Source organism: Stegodyphus dumicola, chromosome 10 (assembly GCF_044657685.1).
Source record: "Stegodyphus dumicola isolate Sdum_Otavi_A_Nest chromosome 10, ASM4465768v1".
Taxonomy (NCBI): Eukaryota; Metazoa; Arthropoda; class Arachnida; order Araneae; family Eresidae; genus Stegodyphus; species Stegodyphus dumicola.
Window position 1 is genome coordinate 89,466,455 of NC_140777.1, and position 22,472 is coordinate 89,488,926.

General features: G+C 33.4%; 2 protein-coding genes across 3 annotated transcripts; one reads left to right on the forward strand and one right to left on the reverse strand.

The window, feature by feature from the left end:
- Positions 1-10,849: 10,849 nt before the first annotated feature.
- Positions 10,850-15,358, forward strand: LOC146995013 (uncharacterized). The gene is made up of 3 exons (XM_085825220.1): positions 10,850-10,934; positions 13,906-14,065; positions 14,811-15,358. The coding sequence occupies exons 1-3, from the start codon at positions 10,865-10,867 to the stop codon at positions 15,205-15,207; spliced, it is 627 nt and encodes a 208-aa protein (XP_085681346.1). The 5' UTR covers positions 10,850-10,864; the 3' UTR covers positions 15,208-15,358.
- Positions 15,359-15,466: 108 nt separating this feature from the next.
- Positions 15,467-21,284, reverse strand: LOC146995014 (uncharacterized). 2 transcript variants are annotated; one of them, XM_085825219.1, is made up of 4 exons: positions 21,046-21,284; positions 20,825-20,945; positions 18,792-18,917; positions 15,467-18,686 (listed from the first exon to the last, which is right to left on the reverse strand). In XM_085825219.1, exons 3-4 carry the CDS (start codon positions 18,835-18,837, stop codon positions 18,079-18,081), a joined length of 654 nt encoding a protein of 217 aa, XP_085681345.1. In that variant the 5' UTR covers positions 18,838-18,917; positions 20,825-20,945; positions 21,046-21,284; the 3' UTR covers positions 15,467-18,078. The 2 variants fall into 2 exon arrangements, 1 of the variants encoding a protein (XP_085681345.1); XR_015043459.1 differs by lacking the exon at positions 15,467-18,686 and having other exon boundaries at positions 18,695-18,917.
- Between the last annotated feature and the right edge of the window lie 1,188 nt (positions 21,285-22,472).

A 22,472-nucleotide genomic window follows, 5' to 3' on the forward strand; every position in this document is an offset into this window, starting at 1 on the left:
TGTATTTGACGTCGAATCCTTTATCTTTTAAGTCTTGGGTGATGTCCACTGGATTAATTGTAGTAGGGAGGCCTCCGATAACAATTTTGAGGACGTTTTCCTCTGGAAGTTGATAGGTGTGTTTTTTTAGATTAATGTCCGTTACAACTTAACGCACGTATCTGCGTCTGGTGTGTAGTATATTTGCTTTTATCTGTCCTATAATTTACTTGCCAGTTTGTATATTTATATTCTGTATGAATTCGTCAGGTTGTATTATATCATCGATCACTATGGGAGGAACTCGTATTTGATTTGATTTTGCTTCATTATCATTAGTCTTATTTGTTTTATATTTCTGAGGTTGACTTTTATCGGCGGTTGTTTCTTTATTCTTTGCATCGTGAGTGATATCTTCTTTCTCAACCGTATGCTCGATTTTCATTATGTCATTGGTCTAGTCTGGACACCGGTCGAGATCGATATTGGAAAACCAGTCGGGATTCTCTTTCCACTCGACAGCAGAAGGGAGAGCGAGTCTGGCCCCTTCAAATTCCGTCGGTGGAAAGTGAAGTGGAAATTCCGTACGGAAGTGACGTTTATTGCATAGCCAACCAGTCTATCTCACCTCTACATTGCTCCAGGCTCAGGGAAAGGGGGTAGTTTGTTGTCAAACGGGCTGCTTCGCACGTGCTTATTACTGAGGATGGCGGTAGAAAAAAAAAATCGAGTTCGAGTAAATGGTGAAATTTTTCGAAAAAATACGCTGCTGGATTTAGTAAAGAGTATGGAAAAAAGAAATGGGGAACATTAATGGATATTTTAAACGCAGAAAGAAATGGCCTTTTCAAAACTTCAGGTATGTGAAGAAAGGTAAACATAAATTTACGTATGATCTTTTGCAAAATGGAAATTTTCTAAAATGTTACATGTTCGTAAACTATTTGTTAACAGGAATTTTATGTTTAAAATACATTATTTTGTCTGAAAAGGTTATGCAACAACGTCATAAGTCAAATCATTGAAATATAGCACTGCGAATGCGTGTTTAATATTCCTAATGAATTTGAATAAAACAAAATTTTAATTTTTAGCAATCCATGATTATATCAATAATTTTATTTATTCAGGAATTATACCTATCACACAGCTACAAATATACTATGTATCGTAGATACCAATAAGCAGTGAGTAAAAACATAACAAACTTTTAACAAAAGTAATAGGAAGTAAAATTAAATAACTATAGCTAAATTGTAAAACATATTATCTTGCACACACACACACACACACACACACACACACATATATATATATATGTATTTTAACATATGCAGTGAAAGGAAATTGCAATACATATTTCTATTTATACCCTTTTTAAATCGATCCAACCAGTGACCGTGTGGTAAAATCGCCGAACACTGGTAGTTTGGTTCGAGGTCCAAATACTGCGAACGGGTATGTTGCATTACCAACATATCTCTGATAACCAATATATCTGTCATTACCAACATATTTCTCGTAAATTCCAAAAGCATAAAAAAATTAAGGCATACAAAATCTGTTTTAAATAAATAAATATATGTATATATAAATGCATTATAAATATATATTAATACATGCAGTGAAAGGAAATTGCGGTACATATTCCTATTTATGCCTTTTTTAAGTCGATCCCACTAGTGGCCCAGCGGTAAAATCTCCGAACACTGGTAGTGCGGTCCGAGGTTCGAATCCCGCAAACGGGCTGGACGCATGGGCGTCATTACCAATGTATCTGTCATTACCAATGCAATGACATATATCATTGGTAACTTCCAGAAGCATGGAAGTTTAAGGCACAGAAAATCTGTTTTAGATATATATATAATATATGTAACTGTATAAATATATTAACAGATGCAGTGGAAGAAATTGCAGTACATATATATTTATACCATTTTTAAATCGATCCCACCAGCAGCCGGTAAAATCGCTGAACACTAGAAGTTCGGTCCAAGGTTGGAATCCCGCGAACGGGCTGGTTGCATGGACGTTTTCGTGGTTTTCCCCATGTGTTACGTGTATACGAGCTAGTTTTCCTTAGAATGTCCTCCACGAAGGCAACCCTCACTTTAGGCAGATAGCCCTCGAGGCTTTGCCGCAATTACATAAAACCAAAACTAAGCACTTTTTAGATCTGAATAAATATACACAAGACTGATGTAATATCTAAAAGTAGACCACATTAAAAAATCTGATAACTAATTACAAATCTTGCATTATAATATTGGCAAGAATTTAACCGAAAATTATACAGGAATTGAACTTGTTTTATACAGGAGATTCTAGAAACTATTGGAAATTGACATTGATATCGGTACAGTTAAAACTACTTAAATAATTTTTTTTACTCAAAGCAATTTAATGTAAATGTTGAATTTAGGATGTGCATAGTTTGAATTATATACTGCGTATTCTTTAATGCATGTCTAATGTATTACATTTTTATACACTACAAATTCAAATAAAAGTAGAGGAAAATACATTATAATTTAAAACATAAAAATGCAAAATTTATAAATTACTCATCAAAACATGAAATGAAGTACATTGATATATACATTAGTTTAAAAATTACAATTTTAAATTAAAAGTATGTACCCCTTCTTTATATGTGAAATAGGAAGACACCAAATATATTATTTTCACTAAAATTTAATTAAGGCATTGGTAATGTAGAATAAATAAATAATGTAGAATCGTCAGCATCAAATGCGTTATTTCTATAGCGAAATACTCGAGTTTTTCACAAATCTTAAGAAATTAAAATATCTATTACGTACACTTTCAAAAACAATCCGTGACCTCCGCCGTCCTCAGTTTAGCTCTAAAACGACGGTCAGAAACTTAAACGGCAGCTGTCCAACTGACGGAAAAATTTCCGACGCGTCGATCTCTATAATGATTGAAACGATGACACCAGAATCGCTCTCTGTCAAGTAGATCGCAAAAAGCCACCCGTTCTTCTATCTCGACGGTGTCCAGACTAGGGCCCTCAGCTTCATCTACTAGGTGTTGATATTGCTGAAACTTTTCAAAAAGTCAGCAAAAAGGTTCATTTTTTTCATTACGACGTTTTTTTAGCAAGAGGAGGGAGCTGCAAAGTGATTTATGAGATAATGGCAAGAATTTCCGCAGCACATGCAATAATTAAAGGATTTAAAAGAATCAGAGCAGAGCCATGCAATAATTAAAGGATTTAAAAGAATCAGAGGAGTAAGAGATTTCTTGACATCCAAAGAGATAACATGGAAATTCATACCTTAGCGTTTCCTATGGTGGGGAGGGTTTTGGGAGTATTGGATGAGAAGCATCAAGAAACCTCTGAAAAGTTTTGGAAATTTTTAATAATGTGTCAGACAAAGAGACTTTAACTAGGAGGAAACTTTACTATAGTAGGCTCTTAAAATTAACATGGATCAATGGAAAGAGCAATATTTACTCCATTTAAAAAATGTACATAACTTTGCTAATCCTAAAACTGAGCGCAACCTTAAGACTGGAGACGTTGCGTTGGAGGTAGAAGAACCAAAACAATCCAAACTACTTTGGGACATGGGTGCAATTAATAACGTGATGATAGGAAGACATGGACGTGTTCGAGCGTGCCTCGTTCGCACGCCCAAAGGGCAATTCAGAAGAACGATCCAAATGTTATATCCTTTCGAAATTTAATTTAGAATTTTTGATATTATTGAGCTTTTATTATTATATTATTAATTATTATGTTCATTTATGGCTTTGATATATACTAGTATAGATTATTCTTTTATATTATTCATTTATGTATGTCAAACTATTTAGTATAAAACCATTATTAATTAATGTTAATATTGTTATGTAAGTAAGTTTGTGTACTCTTATTAAAGAGTACAGGTGAGAAGTGATGTAGAAAAAGAGATAGAAGGCGCTGCACCGCCCGTATGTTTAGCTAATTAAGAGTTTTCACCAGAGAGAAATGGGAGTGCTTGAGAGTGGTATAAAGTAGATATCCTGTAATCTGTATATAATACTTGTACATAGTCTTTGATTCATAAATAGCTTTAGTTAAAGGAAAGTGTCTTTATTTGATACCATAACATATGAAGATCACCGATGCCGCGTATGGAATATTGAGTAAGTTATTACATACAAGATTTATGCAGTAGCTGGAGTGCTTAAGATTCCTGACTTCAATCTAAAAAGGAAGCTTGGGGGTAACTTAAGCAGCGTTGTGAAATCCTTTCCGCGATTCAATTTACTTAAAGGTGGCTCTTTCACACATTAATGTGGCGGATAAAAACCGGTATTTTGATTTGTGATCTGAGTGATGGAGTTGCATAGCTTTTCCGAAATGCTTGATTTTGTTCAAGGAGGCGTAAATTCTCGTTATATTACTGAAGCAGAGAATATTTTAAAAAGCGGATCATTTGGTAATGCACGGAATTTTACTTGAAAAATCCAATGTACAATCTATAGTGTCCTGGGGCCGTAACCTCCTACTGTGCGACAAGATCTCGATACGAGAGTGACATAGCAAGCGATACCTTCTCGTTCGACTGCTACTAAAGATTGATGAAAGCGATTGCTGATCGCATGAAAGCGAAGGAAAGAGTGAAAAGCAGCAGTGACATAAGCGAAAAGCGGTGACCGTTGTGTTCGCCCCGGACCGGCGCCCCTGCGCTGGCTGTATGGTGGAGGAGTGGGTGCGGTACGCATGTTCCTAAAATGTTCTCGTTGTACCCCCTGCTGAGAAAATGCTGAATCACTATTGGCTGATCGGCTTGCTACCGTGGCCTATATGTAGAGTACCTCCTAAAGGTGCTGAGTAGGAGGTACTGACATGTAGGCCTCGCGAAAGCTCTACGTCTATATAGTTACGTCTATATTCTTGTAACCAATAGCAGCTATCACAGCAGGAGGTACAGCGAGTACGTTTTAGGAACATGCGTGCGGTAAAAGGAAGGAAAGGGCAGAAAAGACGTCTTTCTTCTTCGCTTTCTAGCATTCAAATGTTTCAATTTTGTGACGTCATGCTTACTCCATCTATTCTAAGCACATTGGCAACCTAGACCAAATCTAGTCACGTGACAGTACACTTTTCCGTACATTACGAACTAGTTTTGTATTTACTGTAATGTATGTAAGTTAAAATTAAATAAGCTGTTCTATATACGTATATTATTTTTACTACTAGATTAAACTTCTGTAAATATATATATTTAAATTATTGGATACATTTATTTTTGTATTTTGATATTTAACACTCTGCTTGCAGAACATTTGCCAGCAATTTTAGCCGGCAGGCAGAACGATTTAACACCTGCTAAAACAAATTGCTCTTTGTCGCACGATTTCATCGTTGTGTTGCAAGTGTTTAACGTTTCATTTTCGTTGAAATTCGACATAAAATCAGGTACGTATTTTATTTTAATTGTTGTTTAATCATCAAAGAATAATGTGCAAAAGAAAATTTGAGGAAATATCTGACATGATTTATAGTGTCGAGAAAAAAATTTCAGTAAACATGGAAAATCTTCGCCTGAAAGCGATTTTAAGATCAACGTGCAAGCGGCTGAAAACAGATCTTCACAAAATCCGACGAAAACAAAAGAAAAAAAAGATGACAAAGAAGAATACTTATGTTACCTTAGCTCTAAATGAAAAGTGGAGAAATGATGAGACTATCAGTACGAACATCGAACATAAAGACTCATCCACTGAAGAGGATGTGTTAGGTCTGGATGAATTTTTTAGGAATTTGAAAATGCTTAACATTGAACATAAAGTTTCATCCACTGAAGACGATGTGTTAGGTCTGGATGAATTTTTTAGGAATTTGAAAATGCTTAACATTGAACATAAAGTTTCATCCACTGAAGACGATGTGTTAGGTCTGAATGAATTTTTTAGGAATTTGAAAATGCTTGGATGAATTTTTTTAGGAATTTGAAAATGCTTGGATGAATTTTTTAGAAATTTGAAAATGCTTAGTGAGGTTAAAGGTAGTTGTGTGTTTATTAATGCAAAAATCTTTCGAGGCGGACTGCTGTTACGCTTAGAAATAATTTTTTGAAGGTATTGGGATCTGTTTAGAGAGATACTTTAGGGAATAAAATGTACAGCCTCATTGTTACATTTCTCTCCAAGAACATGCTAGGGTATTAGCACATCTCATTTATGTTAACTCATCTTGAATTACAATCCTTTTGTTAGCATTCATGAATTGCCTAACTGTAGGATTATTATTCCACCTACCACATACACATATCAAATCAAAGAATAATTTAATGTGATCCTGACTTATTTTATATGCAGGCAAGTAAATTAATACTGGTTCTGAACACTGTATAACATTTCTATATTTCTAACAGTCCCAGTAAACTCTCAGCACATACAGTCAAACCCAGGAATCCAGTTCTTCTGTTTGTTTGTATCGAGAGAAGTTTCTCTGGATACGTTTTTAAAGAAAAAGGGTATTTGATAGCATCTCTTAAGTATTCAGAAACATTCTGAGGCTATAACGGCTTCTTCCATTCTCGTTGACGTATATTTTGAGAATTAAAAATATTGAAAATACGATTGATGTGCCTAAGCAATTTCAGTGTTGTTTCTGAATTTTCACAATTTATTAAGCCCATACTTTGACACTCTTCAGTTGCATCAGCAACTGAATCACACATCAGTTGTGCTGCAAGTTGTACACTCATTTTTTGCCGGAACCATTCCAAATGGCATTTCCGCAATTTATTTGATAGATGCAATCCTTCTGCATCTTGTACTTCTTGCAGTTTCACAAGGAAACTCCAAGTTATCAATTGAATTTCATTATCTATTATACATTTCTTCTCTCCCAATGTATTCCTTGTTAATTTCAACATGTGACATGGGTCCAGAAATGCAAAAATATTTTCTTTATTTGAAGGATGCTGAAAAGAAGTTAAGAAAGATTTGTTAGTATCAAATGAACATCCTAAGTGTTTGGCCATGCTCATGTTGCATGCAGTCCCATCAAATGTTAATGATACTACCTTGATACCAGTTTTTTCAACTAATATTAGACACTGCTAAACTAAATTGCTTAACTGAGTCCAGAAATACCATCTACATGAAAATAACCTATTGGTAATTTCCAACTATTGCTTATGCACACAAGCATAAAAGCTACGGCTTCTTTTGCAACAAGCAGACAGTCATTGTTTAGATCTGTCCCCATATCGACATAGCCATAATGTTTCTTGCCATTCCATCTATAAGCAAACTGCAGGTTTGCTTATAGACAGGGTTTCCTGCCTTGCTTGCAAAGGCAGGGTTTCCTTTGACCTTGGCTATCCTGGTGTTTCAATATTACTTTATTTGCACCTCCCAGTCTCTCTAATATATCCATAGTATCTTTCTCTAAAATCATTATGACTATAAACAAAACTTTCGTCTTATCCGCATGCTACACAGCGGCCACGATCATCAGTCGTGATGTCACATTGCTGACATTTCTTCGGCTTCAATTTTCGTCGAAGATTGTCATTTAAATTGAAGCATCCAGAAGCAGCGCTTTCGCTTTCTTCACATCTGATGGAAGCATCTGGGAAAAAGAGGGGAGGGCTGTTTGACTGGTTTTAGTGGCAGGAAAGTAGAATTGCTGTTTCACCGATTATATGCATGGGTGTTCACTCTGTTAGCGCGGGCTCTTGGTGCTTAGAATTGGAGGGGTGATTTCTAAAGAGGCAATTAGATGATTATTGTGGTATCTGACTTTATTGGAGAAGTTAGCTGTGGTTTCTATATTCGTTAATGTTCTTGATTTTTAGAAAACATTTTATTTTGGATGAATTGGAGTGGTTTTAAATTTGTGTTTGTGGCATGACCCCAGATTTCGCATCCGTAGAGTAATGCAGGTCTTAAAACTTGGTTATGAGGAATGATTTTGTTTCTTAAGGAAAGATTGCTTCTTCTTCCTAGTAGGGGGCGCATATTGACCCTGGTGTAATTGAGTTTTTGTATTGTTGCTTTAAATTGCTGGGCAAAAGTAAATTTATGGTCAAGTATTATTCCAAGGTATTTTGCTTTGTTTTTGCATTCCATTTCTTCTTTGAAAATGATATGGTTTGGGAGGTCTTTTATTAGAATTACCTTTACTAAATAAAACTGCTTTGGATTTTTGGGTATTAATTGCGATTCACCATTTGATGAGCCAGTCTTCAAGTTGATTTAGATATTTTTGTAGTTGCAGCCAGACGTTAGTTAAGGTGGAGGCGTAAGTTAAAATAGCTGTATCATCTCCGAATAGCCCTATTGTGATAGATAGATTTCTTGGAATATCGTGAGTATATATATATTATAAAAATATGGAGAAAGTGCTGATCCCTTGAAGTGTACCTGCAATTGTACTACTTCTGGAAAAGAGACTGCTATTAACTTTGACTGAGAAAGTTTTGTTATCTAGGTAGGAGGCGACAAGTCGGATGAAGTGGTCTGGAAAATTTAATTTGATGAGGTTGAATATAAGGCCTTTGTGCCATACCCTGTCGAACGCTTTTGCGACATCCACCTGTGAGCAGTTTGGCGTTGAATCCATCCGTGATATAGTTGATAACTGTTAGTAATTGATGTGGGTGCTATGTTTTTCTCTGAAGCCAAATTGTTGGTCAGGCAGGTAGTTGAAAGAATGAATATTTTGCCGGATATTATAAAATATCATACGATCAGTTATTTTTGTAAGGTTGCTCAGTAGACTAATGAGACGGTAATTATCTAGAATTGCTGGATTGGAGTAAGGTTTCGGGAAGACAACAATAATTGCGTGTTTCCAAATTTTAGCATAATAAGCCAGTTTGATGATGCTGTTGATAATTTTAGTGAGACAGGTGATGGCGTTGATGGTAAGATTCTTCAGAGCAATATTTGTGATTCCATCGTCTCCTGGGGCTTTTTCTTCTGATAATTGATAAATTCCGCTACGGTGATAGAATTTGTAAGGAAAGTAAAGTTGCGAGGTCCAGGGGTATTGCAAAAGTTGTTAACAAGGCTACATTTGTTGTGCCTTTATCATATGGGTCAAGGTTATGAGTGAATGTTTCTTACAAAGTGTCTGCAATAGCGTTCGCTTTGTCTTGATTGGAATAGACGACGCCGGAGCTGGTGTGAAGGTTAGGGATTTATTTATAACTATTTTTGAGATTTCTAGTGATTTTGTAAAGGCTATTGTCTTCTGTAGATAAGTCATTTAAATAATTTTTCCATCTGTCTTGCTTGAAATCTGCGATGCTTCTTTTAATTTCATTTTGGATCCTGTTGAGTTGGTTTTTAATAATGGGTCTCCAGAGTTTTGCCAGATTTTTCGAATCCTGTGTTTTCTTCTAATCTCATCCTTGATTTCCCAGGGGAGAGGCATAGAATTGTTTTTGATGTTATTGGTAGCTAGATTGATGGCATGTTGAATATTTTGGGTGAATTTATCAATTTCTTCTATTTAGGATTTTTTTTCAATTTTTGGGTTGCCTGATATCGTAGAGGTTAAAATTTCGGAGAACTTGGGCCAATTTGTAATTCCCACACACCGTTCCAAAGTTGGGGAGTAGGCATTAGTGGATATTTCAAGCATGATCGGGTTGTGGTCGAATGCTAAGGCTGGAATGGCAGAGATGGTGCAGGTTGGAGTTAGGCTACTGGAAAGAAAAAAGTCTATTGTAAAGTGGCTATTGTACCCGTAATGGGTGGGGTCATCGGTGACATGTATGTTAAGATTTCTATTTTGAATGAGGTTGAAAATTTACCTGCGTATTTTATTAGATGAGTTACGATTCCATAATCTAAGTTTGGCGTTGAAGTTGCCTTTCACTATTGCAGTAGAGTTTGTAGAATGTAGTATTCCTAGTTCTATCATGTTCGGGTTATTTCTTGGTGGGATGTAAATATTAGAGATTATGTATCTTTGATTGTTGAATTTCATTATTATGCTGTTGCTTTCAAATGAGATTGAATTATTGGGGAGAATTTGATGATCAAGACCTCTTTTGACATAGGTGCAAATTCCTCCCCCCTCTTCCTGTGTCCTGGTCTGTCCGGTAGATATTATAATTTGCTATTAGTACTTTTTTGCACGGCTTCAGGTGAGTTTCTTGAATAAGAATTACGTCTGGTTACAGGTCTTGAATTAGGTAGTTAAATTCTTCTTTTTTGCCAAACTGAGTGTTCGCATTCCAAGAGAGTATTTTTAGTGAGCTGCGACTGTTATTGATTGGATTGTTAAAAATAGTTGCTAATTTTTTCTAAGACATCTATAATGACTCCGAACTTTTCGATTGTGTTGGTTGCTGATTTAAATTGCTTGATTCCACTAATAATGACTTCCCATACATCTTTGAGACTATTGAAGCTGAAAATTCCGGAGACTAGAGAGCTATTGGATTTTTGGGAGTGTTCGCTGCTATTTTGTGTTGAATTAGTATTAGTAGGTGGTACTGTTTCTGTCTTGATGTTGTTTCTTGATGTTCTGTCTTGATTTTAGGTGTTGCACTTGGTATGAACTTGGATTTATCTGAGTTTGGGCGTGCCGGACACAGAGCCCGTTCAGACGAGAGCGTAATGGACATAAGTGGTTAAAGCCAAGCTGCGTTGCCAAGGCAACCAGTCTGTGCTACGTCACATAATCTGGTTTAAGGCTCGTGGCGCAAGGTTGAAAGTTTTCAACTTTACGCCGAGTTTGGGATAAGCGTCGACCAATCACAGCGAAGCTAAAACGAAGCGGGACAATTTCGCTGTCACTTCGAAGGCGACATTTTTTTTTAATATGGAGCGCATCGTGTCCAATGAAATTTTAATCGCTGGAGTCTAGAACCATCCCGTAATTTGGGATGCAAGATCCATGGACCACAGAAATCTGAACCTTGTTCAGAAAGCCTGGGAGATGATTGCTGAGGATACAAATTGTGGTGGTAAGTAAATTTGGTACTATTCGGTTTCGAAGGCCGTAAAAAAATTGCAACGAAAATGTATGCGCAAAAGCGCCAAATCTAGCAAACGCGCCCATTTAACAGCACGCCAAATCTGGCGTACGCGCTGATTTCAGATTGCGTAAGTTTATATAGTTCTGTATTTCTTAAGACGCCATTGAAATACTAGTTTAATTTTTAAATCATTTTTTGATTTTAAATCCTTTTTTGATATCCTATGGATTTAATAATATGGGAATTGCCATGACGAAAAGTCGGCAATAGAATTTTGGGTAAAGTGCAGAATCGCCCACTGCTTGACGCGTTTTTAAGAATTGCACATACTCAGTATCCATGTGCACATCAACCTATTTTCACTTTAAAAAAAATTCCCAGAATTGCACAAAAATGGCACTGCGCACACCCTTGACTTTATCTATGTACACATCGACCTATGTTCACTTAAAAAGTAAAAGAAAATTGACAAAAATCCAATTGCTTTTTACCCTTGTAAAAAGCGGCAAACAAGTAAGTGAGTGATTCTGCACTTTACCGAGAATATTTTCAAAGGAAAGGCATCATTCATTATAGAAAATTACGTTTGAACAACCAACGAGATGAAATTATGCTTTAGCAATAAGCCGGTAGCGAAATAGCGATGCAGGCATCCATTCATTATGTTTAGCAATTTTTATATAAATTATAATAATGATCTGAAATAGTTCTTTACTCATATGCTTTCATTCATTCCTGTTTAGCCTTTTTCATATAAATTATAATAATAAATTAAGTATTATATGAAATTAACCTTTCATCTAAATTAAAACATCAATCTTAAATAGTTATTTACTATAATACTTCCTTTCTTGACGCAATTATTAAGGTTGCCGCAATTATTTTTGGCAGCATTGGCATTAACAATAGTTTGGCGATTTTTTACGGCCCTCGAAACCGAATAGTACCGTAAATTTTTTGCCCTTTTTGTTTTGTTATTTAGATCGCTAGGTCTTAATTAAATTCGCATTCATATTTAACTTGTCTCTTGCATACATGTTTTTTTTAAACATACATGTTTTTCCATTATTAAATTTGATTTTGTTAATTTAAATTTGATTTTGTCTGTCATTATTATGCTGATATGATTATGGGTATATGTAGGATACTGTGAATGATTTATATATATATATATGTATGTATACATGCATTCATCATTTGAAAACCATTACAGTTTACTAAATTAACAGTGTCAGAATGCGATTTAATTACAAATTTTATTTGAATTTCCAAAATATAAACAATTTTTATTTTAACTGCATATTAACAAGAAGAAAATTTGAACTTGATTTATATTGGTTAAAAGATCTACAGCTATTTTTGGAAAATGAAAGTAAAAAATATATAATACTGTTATAGAAATTTATCTGAAGCAAAGATATGCAAAAGTTTCAAATCTGCATGTTTGGCTGTTTTCATTTATCTGTATTATTATTGCTATTATTATTTTTGTTATCACAGAATAAGAAAGAGAAACCTATTCAGTGAGGTGAAATCAAAGAAAATTCAATTTTAGTGTATCGTTGACTCTTTTCAAACCATTTAAAATTTCCCTTTATCTTTATTTATGTATTTAAATTTCTTTCAGTCTCATAGAAAGAAAACAGTGTAGTAATTTTTGTAGAAGTTAAAATTAAAAATGGATATGTATGCCATGTTTATTGAATAAAAAGAAAATAATTTAATTTAAACTAGTAAGCATGTGTAATGCCTTTACATTGCTATGGAGCCAAATAATAGGGAAATAAAGCCAGGGAGAAATGTGAAGTCCTTGAACTTGAAATGTTTTAGTTGTGCAAGTTCAAAAAATAAAATGATTGATGTTTGACCAAGCTAGTAAAATTATTTAAAAAACTTCATTACGAACATAATTCACATTCATCTCAGTTACTTCAATAACATATCACATTATAGTGATATGTCATCACATTTATGTTCTAAACTATTTACTCTGAAGGATGAAATTCTGAATATGTTTTGTTTTATGAATGAAGTAGAGAGGATTAGTTTTTGGATTTATTGATTGAATACTATTTCTGTATTATCTTACTAACTTATGTGACAAATTGACATTTTAGATCAATTACAAAATGTTAAATTCCACTTCCTCTGTCAGGTTACATATATTTGATATATGAAACAATAATTAATCCTTTGGCCCCCAAGAAAGGTATTCATATGATACCAAACCATGTTTGCATGCCACAAAGATAAAGCTTGTAGAAAATTATAATTATGCTTTTAAAAAATGGCACCCAACTCTTTTTTTGAAATAACATGGTTCACCAGTAAGAAGAAATACACATTTTTACACAAATTTTTTGTTCTATCATAAATCCACCCAATTTTTTTAAATTTTTATTTTGACAATTTATCATCATTATTTATCAAAAGTTGTTCAGTTTATCCCCACACATGCTTCATAATGTAGTTGTTGAAAATAAATACTGTTGCATTATTTATCTTTTGTGGAATAGCAATAAAAATGTTTTACCAACTTTGAATTTTCATGGCAGTTAAATAAATATGTGAGCTCTGTCTGATATTTAACTTCTAGCCTAACACTGTAGTATTTAAAACCTGCAAAGTAAAATTTTATAATTGGTCTTCCCAAATTGAATTTTGATTCATCGCTAAAGACAACCTGGTTCCATATGTTGTAGTCAAGTGCGACAGCATTCCAAACAGAGAAAATGGTGTATGTCATTCAGAGCACATATATCTTATTGTCAAATTTTGTTATGATCTTACAATTACTTCATGAGGCATAAGATTTTATGGCAATGGGTGTATTTATTAAAATTTTGCAACTTCAAGTAGACATTTATTTTTTCACTTAAATGAACATTTACTATCTTAACAACTTGTTCTGGTAAAATTAATTCGTGAAATATAATACATTTAAAAAAATTTATTACAGTGAAAGAGCTTCAGTACCGTTGGAAGTGCATCCGAAGGTCATACATCAGGTACAAGAAGACCTTGACAACAAGAAGCGGTGATGGTGCTGCATCAAAAATAAGAAAATTTCCACTTGCTGAGCAGATGGCCTTTTTAGAGGATACTATCAGACATAGGCGGTAAATTCTGTTTTACGGATTGTAACTACTATAACACAAGCCTGTTAAAAATGTAGAAATTATGTAATTTAATGAATTCTTTTTGATATTAAGTTGTGAATATAACATAATTCCACTTAGGAAAACTAAGTGGAATTATTGAGGATTTTTTATTAATGTACAATATATTATCAGTACATGAAAAAAAAGCATATTTTAAATGATTAAGATTTATTTTTAGTAATGCAAACTAGATACTAGGTATAAAACTAATTTTAAAAATTTGTAATATTTTTTTATTTTTTGAATGTAATAAAACCAAAAATGACATTTTAATTAAGAAATTGATGTTCATAATCCGGAATTCTAGATGTCTAGTATTAACTTAGAAAATGAAAATGTAGATTTTGAAGGCCATTGTAAAACTGATAATTATCTCGCAGTGACGAGAATAATACATAGATAAGAAACTTAAATCATGATATTGCAACTTCAGTATACAGATCCTCCTAGAACAGAATAAAAATAAACTTGATACTCAAAGATTTCTTTAATGTATTTATTAATAATTCCTATTAAAAATCTCATAGTGTGTAAGCCTTAGTTAAACTATTATTCAGGATTTATTAAATATATTCATTAATAAATAAGCAGTTATTTAACAAGGTTTCACTAAATCTTCATGTATATTAGAATTTTTAAATTCTGTGTGTAGTGGCAATTTTTTTATTTTAATATTGTGTATTATTTTATTTTTCTAACGTAGCACTCGTTTCAATGTAAAACCAGCAGTGGATGGGCCTAGTTGCAGCAATGCATCACTGCTTCCTGTTGCTGAGGAAGAGATTCTTTCGTCACAGGACCTATTTGATAACAAGGATGTCAATCATCTGGATGTGTCCTGTGACGAAGATCATCAAAATGAAACTTTGGAAACTCCAAAAGTATTGAAACGAAAGGGTCAAAATTTTCAAGAGCAAATTTTGAAATTGATGAAGACAAATAGCGATATGATGGCCAAAGAAGTCTGTGATGATGACATGCATTTTTTAATGAGTTTTCATAACAAATTGAGAAATATGGATGAAAATTTAAAAGCAAAAGTTAAGCTCAGGATCATGCACGCTGTGTATGATTTTCAATTTATTATGAAAATTCTTTAAAAAATGCATGTTTGTAAATATTTCTTTGTATATTTTTTACTTGTAAATATCTCTTTATTTATTTTTATTGTAATTACTTGTAAATATTTTTATTGTAATATTTTATTTATTTATTTTTAAAATAAATTTATTGAAAAAGATGAAAATATGGTATTGCTATTTGCTTTAAGTGCTGATTTTCTTTTCAAACAAACTTTATAAATTCATTTTATTAAAACATCAAATTGGTATCATGAATTGTTGGCTTCGTGCAGTTTTGACCATAAAAATATTAACATTAAAATTAATTTCACTTTAAGAACAATAATCAGTTTAATTACATAGGCTTCGTATAAGTAGTTAAAAAGATTAATCTTTTGAGAAAATGCTCTTGCGAAGTTCAAAAAGGAAAAAAATGCAGTGATGTATCCTTAAATCAACAGTCACAGTTCTAGACAGTTTTGGTCTCCTGCTGATCTTTGTTTCTGGTTTTGAATTATGTTATCTATCATAGGAATTTATTTTTGATAAAAATGAATAACATGCACAATTCATTGCACAGTGTATAATTTAATGAATAACACAGCATTTATTATTTATTATCCACAGAAATTTTGATGCGTTAAATTCTTGTCATTTCTCTAGTAGAAATTTCTAGATAAGACATAGGTGTTTGTAATTTTAATCTTTCAGCAAATGAAAAAAGTGCATAATGATTGTTAAGATTTGTAGAACATATTGAGGAAAAGCCTTTTTGAATTATTATTAAATCCAAGTAAGAAGATGTCTCGTGTTACAAAGGTTGAGTGAAGTTTACAGAAATTAAGAAAAGTAATACCATTGTTTACTTTGTACTGTATTCGAATGTAACCCCGCTTTTTTTACTTCCTTGTACGAAGTAAAAAGGAAGTATTGTTATCGCAAAAAGTTTCAAACAGCAAACATATTTCAATGAAAATATCCATTTTGACCTCTTCGAATGCAAATTTAACGATGCATTTGCGTGATATCTGTACATAAGGACAGAATAAAAGACTCTTTTCCTCCAAAACTTATAAAACTGCTTTAAAATGAATTCTGAAGAGGATTTTTCCTGGTGTCTGTACGAACGTATCTTGCATAACTCAAAAACGAGTAGCCTCAGAACATTGAAATTTTGTATACAGGACTGCTATAACATGTAGATGTGCACCTCAAATTTTGGTTGCAATCGGCCGCACCAAACATATATAAATATATTGATATATATATCCACTCTGTTACCCGGCTCAGTGATCTCAGTTTCTTTACTCTTATATGGTTGTAAATTGTACATTTTTTGCTTTAAAAATGATTGAATTATGTTGTTCTTATCTTCCGGTTAAGGTTTTTATGCCTTTAGTAAATCTGTATGCAATATTTTTAGAATTATCAACAATTTCGAAGTTGTTTAAGTGCCGCTAAGCCTAATAATCTTTTTTTGATGGCGGCCATTGCTTGTTTACATTTGAAACAGCAGAGTAGTGGATTTGCTGCCAATCTAGAGAAACGTAGCTCGCAACAACAAAGATAACGCCTTCATTTATTATTGCGAATTAAATCATGCTTAATCCTTTCTGGAATTTTTTCGAGGAAATAAGTGTTTAAGATTTACTTTGTAATTTTTAATACAGATGTTTTGAGTTTTTATGTATTTTTGTTTTGTTGCAAAGTGAGAACTGAATTAATTGAATGAGAAATACTCAATCGTCTGTGAAAAACTGTTTCTTTTTTGTTTTGCTTGCTTAATTTCTTTTATATATTGTTCTAACTTTATTATAGTATGTGAATAGAACATGTGGCAACGAGATAATTCTTTACATGATATAAATTTTGTGCATTCTGAGTTATAATATGAACGAAATATAATACTGTTAAGTGAACCTAGAACCAGAGTGTAGCTATGGTAAACAAATAAAGTGAATTTTAAAGAAAGCATTTATTCTATTGCGGTTTATGCGCTGTTGGTGAAGTAGGTTTAATTCAATCCAATAAGTTTAAATGAAATGCAAGAAAAAATGCGTATAATTTAATATTCCGTACAAGGAAGTCATGTGGTGTAAACATCAGATTTTTCCAGAAAAAGCATATGGAATTCAGGAGTGCGGCTTATACATGAAAATGATTAGAAATAAGATGCATACAAACAGCTGGCAACACAACAAAATGTATTTGATGATTGAGTATAAAATCCATTGTTGGGAGAATGTTTCATAGAACTGTACAAGTTTAGTTGTGGTTGCAGGTCATGGTGACCAGTTGTGGGATACTAGTACTAGTGATAATGATACTGGTAGTGCATGTTCCTTTTGATTGGAAAAAGAAAAATAATTAATGTATGGTAAGTACTGTTTTCCGCTAACTGCTTTCACACCTGCAAAATGGAAAAAATGTTGTATACAGGCTATCTGTCATTTATCCTCAGGAATTTCTTTTTTTTTTAAATTAGGCTTATTTAGAATATGGTATTTCTCCTAAAAGAAATTATATATAAAAAATTGAAGAAGGTTGTATATATATGCATGTGCATGTTTATAGTTTAGAGAGTAGTACTACAGTGCAATGCAGAAATATTCCATACTGCTTTGCACAGAAATATGCTGTTCTATACTTATTTCAATATTGCATTCTATAAGTTTGATTCAAAAATGCCATTGCAGATATTTAGTGTATTCCTATAACAATAAGGCTATTGTCAAAGTATGTTTCTGAGTTGTCATTAAAAAAAAGGTATGCCTTGTACTTTCTTAATGTAATTATTTTGTTTGAATATAAAATAGCAGTGTTTCCTAGTGACCTTGCGGTAACTACTTCCACTCGTTTTTTTTGTTTAGAGAGAGAATCGCCATGAGCCCTATAACTCTCTATAAAAAATTAGATATACTTTCCTTGCCAGGGAACAGAACCTTCGTTTGCGAAGTACTCGGCATAATTATCTCTGATATTTTTGGCGAGACTTGTGGAGTTGTTTGAAGATTGTTGTGAAACAGATTTCAAACTTTCACTACATCTCCAGAGCCCATCCTGGACCTCTCCGTTCAACAAAGGGTAGTCACCGTACATTTTGGGACAATATAGTTTGTTACCATTCTGAATTCCATCTTTAATTAAAAAGTTGTGGAGGCAACAACAGGCATTTACAACTGTCTCACTGTTTTCTGGAGTTAAAAGAAGTGGTTTTCTTAAAACCTGCCAGTGAGATGACAGTATGCCAAATGCATTTTGGATGCATCTTCTTGATCGAGAGAGTCTGTAGTTATAAATTTTCTCTGAGCATGATAAATTACTCCTGGTCCGAGGATATGGTCTCAAAAAATGCTTTTTCAAACCAAATGCTTCATCGCCTAAAAATACATGAGGCAAAACTCTTGCACTTTTATGCAACTTTTTATCATGTGGCAGATTCAGCATATTTTGATCCACTGCTCGTCCCAGGAAAGAATTAGAAAAAACCCCTGCATCGCTGATGCGTCCAAAATTACCTAAAAAGAAACGTACAAAATTTTTATTAAAGTCGTATATGTAATTTTTTAAATAAAATATTTTGGGTACAACATTATTACTATAATCTATGAGAATTATTATACCTATATCTACAAATACAAAACAGTAATTTGCGTCACAAGATGCCATCAACACTATGCTGTTGAATTTTTTGTAGTTCGTATATGTCGAACCTGCCAATGCAGGAGCTTTTATTTCAACATGTTTTCCTGAAAGAAAGAGAAAAAAAAAGATAAGGGGAAGGAACAGGGCAATTACACGTGAATTAACACGTTGACTGCCACAGGAAAGTCAGGTAAAATACTCCGTTAGACTTTTTAATTATGTTTTCTTGTCCCCTTTAACTTAAAATCAGTTCTATACTTAGTCTAAATATTTAATAAATTAATAAATAAATAATAATAATTAGTTTACAATGTAATTCACCATAAAGCAGCACAAGAATTCATTGTCTTGATAGTAGATATTAGTAAAATTAAACAAATAGGGAAACACCATATATAACCAAAAATGAATAACCTAGTGAATGTATAAACATCTTAAAATGTTCAAAATTTCTCATATTCGTTAAATAAACACTACAATCCCTTTAATTACAACATTGTTGTCGTACTTCGACGTAAATAATAATTACTTAAAAGATATTGCAGCAAAATATGTATTAAAATTGTAATAATTCATAGAAAAGTTTCCAGAAACCAAGAATATAAAGCAACTTTGTAAGGCCATTGCAGTAATTTTAGTCCTGTAAATCTGTGTGTTTGTGAAGCACCAGTGACTTATATGGCTCCAAACAATAAAAAACCTGTGAATCACATTCAGTGTTGGCTGTGAAAAGTAAGGCCACCGTTGAATTATCACTGATGCTCCTAGCAGTCAAGGTGTTAAATAATATTTTTATAACTAGGATATTAGCAGATAAAATTTAGCACTTTCATTATATATCATATTTGATACTAAGTATTTGTAATGCTTGCGGTATGAATTCGTTGGTGACGTGTATAATGTAATAGATGATTTAGAGGTAAAAGTTTTTGGATATTTTATTTATTTTATATGTGGAAATGTTCATTACTTTTTCGCGATCAGGTAATTTCATATATGTTCTTTTTACCGGGTTTAAAGATTGAGAAAATTGTCATGTATTTTCGTGAAATTTTTCTAATATGAGAAAAAAGCAGTGTACAAGGATATAGTGAAGAGTGTGCGCAATGCCATTTTTGTGCAATTCTGGGATTTTTTTGAAGTAAAAATAAGTCGGCGTGTACATGGTTTATGTGTATGTGTTATTTTGAAAAACGCGTAAGGAGTATGGTATTGTGCACTTTTTCCCAATTTTGCAGTGAATATTTGTCATGATTAAGCAGTTTTGTTAGATAAAATTTCTAGCATAAGTGTAATTCGGCTAGTAGATTGTTGGAAGAAGTGTTCAGTAGATAAAAAGAAAAGAAACATGTCTTTACTTCGTGAAGACAAAATGGCGGCGGGAAAAAAAAAAAATAGAGGGTTGCTGTAGGAGAGTTGGTCGCCAAAAAAACGCCAAGTTACCATAATGTAAAGATCAACCGAATTTAGTTATTCTACACTTTGCTTCTTATAATAATGAATAAATGTAGGAAAACCAAGATAAAACATAAATAGCTTGAGGTCATAATGTGTAAATAGATAAATAAGATATGTACACATATATTCAAAAGAATAAATAATAAAGTTAAATTTAATTTAAATAATTCTCTTGTGCCATTGCTGCAACGAATGAAATTTGAATTTAACAAACATTCTCTATTCATAAAAAGAAAATTTAAATTTAACTAAATTTTAAAAAATGAAGTAATGCAAAGAAATAAATGATTAATTATTGCTGCGAACTAATCTAGACTATCATTTAAATTCTGAGAGCATATATAAATCAAGTGCAAGTATCGAAATCCATGAATAAATATATAATTCCAAATTAAAGCCTAAAAAATTTATAAAAATGCATAAGTGAATAATTCTTGAGCAGGCAGGAGACAGACTTATTGAGGGGAAGTTACCTTATGGCTTGCCTTTTAAATATATATTTTAAAAAAATACTTGCATTTGACTAAGTTACATATATAACAAAATTATTTACCTTAAGCATACAGAAAGCTTCTCAGATGGTGTCAGAGGTTTCCTCATGCAAGTGTTTTTTTTTTTTTTTTTTTGGTCATTTTCTCACTCACAAGAGACAATAAATAGTCATACTGTTTAACCTATGAAACAGAAAAAAAATTATTAAATACAGCTATTAATTAAGCAAATAATTAATTAAAATAAAAAATAAGAATAATTGTTTTAACTTTAAATACTTACCGACATACGAGTGAAATTGAAGAACAAATCTTCGTTTCCATTTCTGAGTTTCGGAAGAAGCTCGTTGTGCCAACCAAGTATTGGCCACTCCAAAAAAATATCTCTCGACCATTTCGTTTTTTACCTTCTTCCGTTGCCTCTTGGCTAATGAGAAGGGCAGATAAAAGATCATTCTGTTGAGCGAGTAAAACTTTGTGGGGAGCTGAAAAAGCCATGGCACAACGAAAAAAACAAGCAGAGCGAACGCGGGAAATCAATCGAGGGAAAGTTGTAGACATTGCACGCATGCGCAAATTTAGCTTCTCTCATTGGCCACGTCTTACACCTCGTTCTCGCAAGTGTGAACAGGTCTCCCGTATTTTATGACCTTATGACTATGCCTCTATGCGCTTTACGCCCTCGTCTGAACGAGCCCTGAGAGAAATCGGCTAGATGAGGCCCATTGAAGTGGCAACACTTTGCTGGTTCCGTGAGTGGTACTGGACACGTTTTAGGAACATGCGAGCCTCCGCAGTTGACACATACCCAATCTCTGGTGCAAAGCAGGGAGCTGTGAAAAACTGATTCATGTATATAACATTGGGGGGGGGCGTTTTTTTCTTTTGAGTGATTCAATCTGAACACTGAGGTAGCCAATTCTTTTTACTTGATGCATAGCCTTATTTGCATCAGTTTTTTTTTCAAGATGTATAAGAAAAAGGGGCATTCGTCTATTTGCACGTCGGTTTCTGTGAAGAGTGATGTATTTGACGTCGAATCCTTTATCTTTTAAGTCTTGGGTGATGTCCACTGGATTAATTGTAGTAGGGAGGCCTCCGATAACAATTTTGAGGACGTTTTCCTCTGGAAGTTGATAGGTGTGTTTTTTTAGATTAATGTCCGTTACAACTTAACGCACGTATCTGTGCGTATCTGCGTCTGGTGTGTAGTATATTTGCTTTTATCTGTCCTATAATTTACTTGCCAGTTTGTATATTTATATTCTGTATGAATTCGTCAGGTTGTATTATATCATCGATCACTATGGGAGGAACTCGTATTTGATTTGATTTTGCTTCATTATCATTATTCTTATTTGTTTTATATTTCTGAGGTTGACTTTTATCGGCGGTTGTTTCTTTATTCTTTGCATCGTGAGTGATATCTTCTTTCTCAACCGTATGCTCGATTTTCATTATGTCATTGGTCTAGTCTGGACACCGGTCGAGATCGATATTGGAAAACCAATCGGGATTCTCTTTCCACTCGACAGCAGAAGGGAGAGCGAGTCTGGCACCTTCAAATTCCGTCGGTGGAAAGTGAAGTGGAAATTCCGTACGGAAGTGACGTTTATTGCATAGCCAACCTAAGGCTCCTCTAAACCAGGCTGAATCACCAACTTTTCTCTCTTGGCGAGGGAGGGAACGCGCTACCAATTTTGGCGCGTT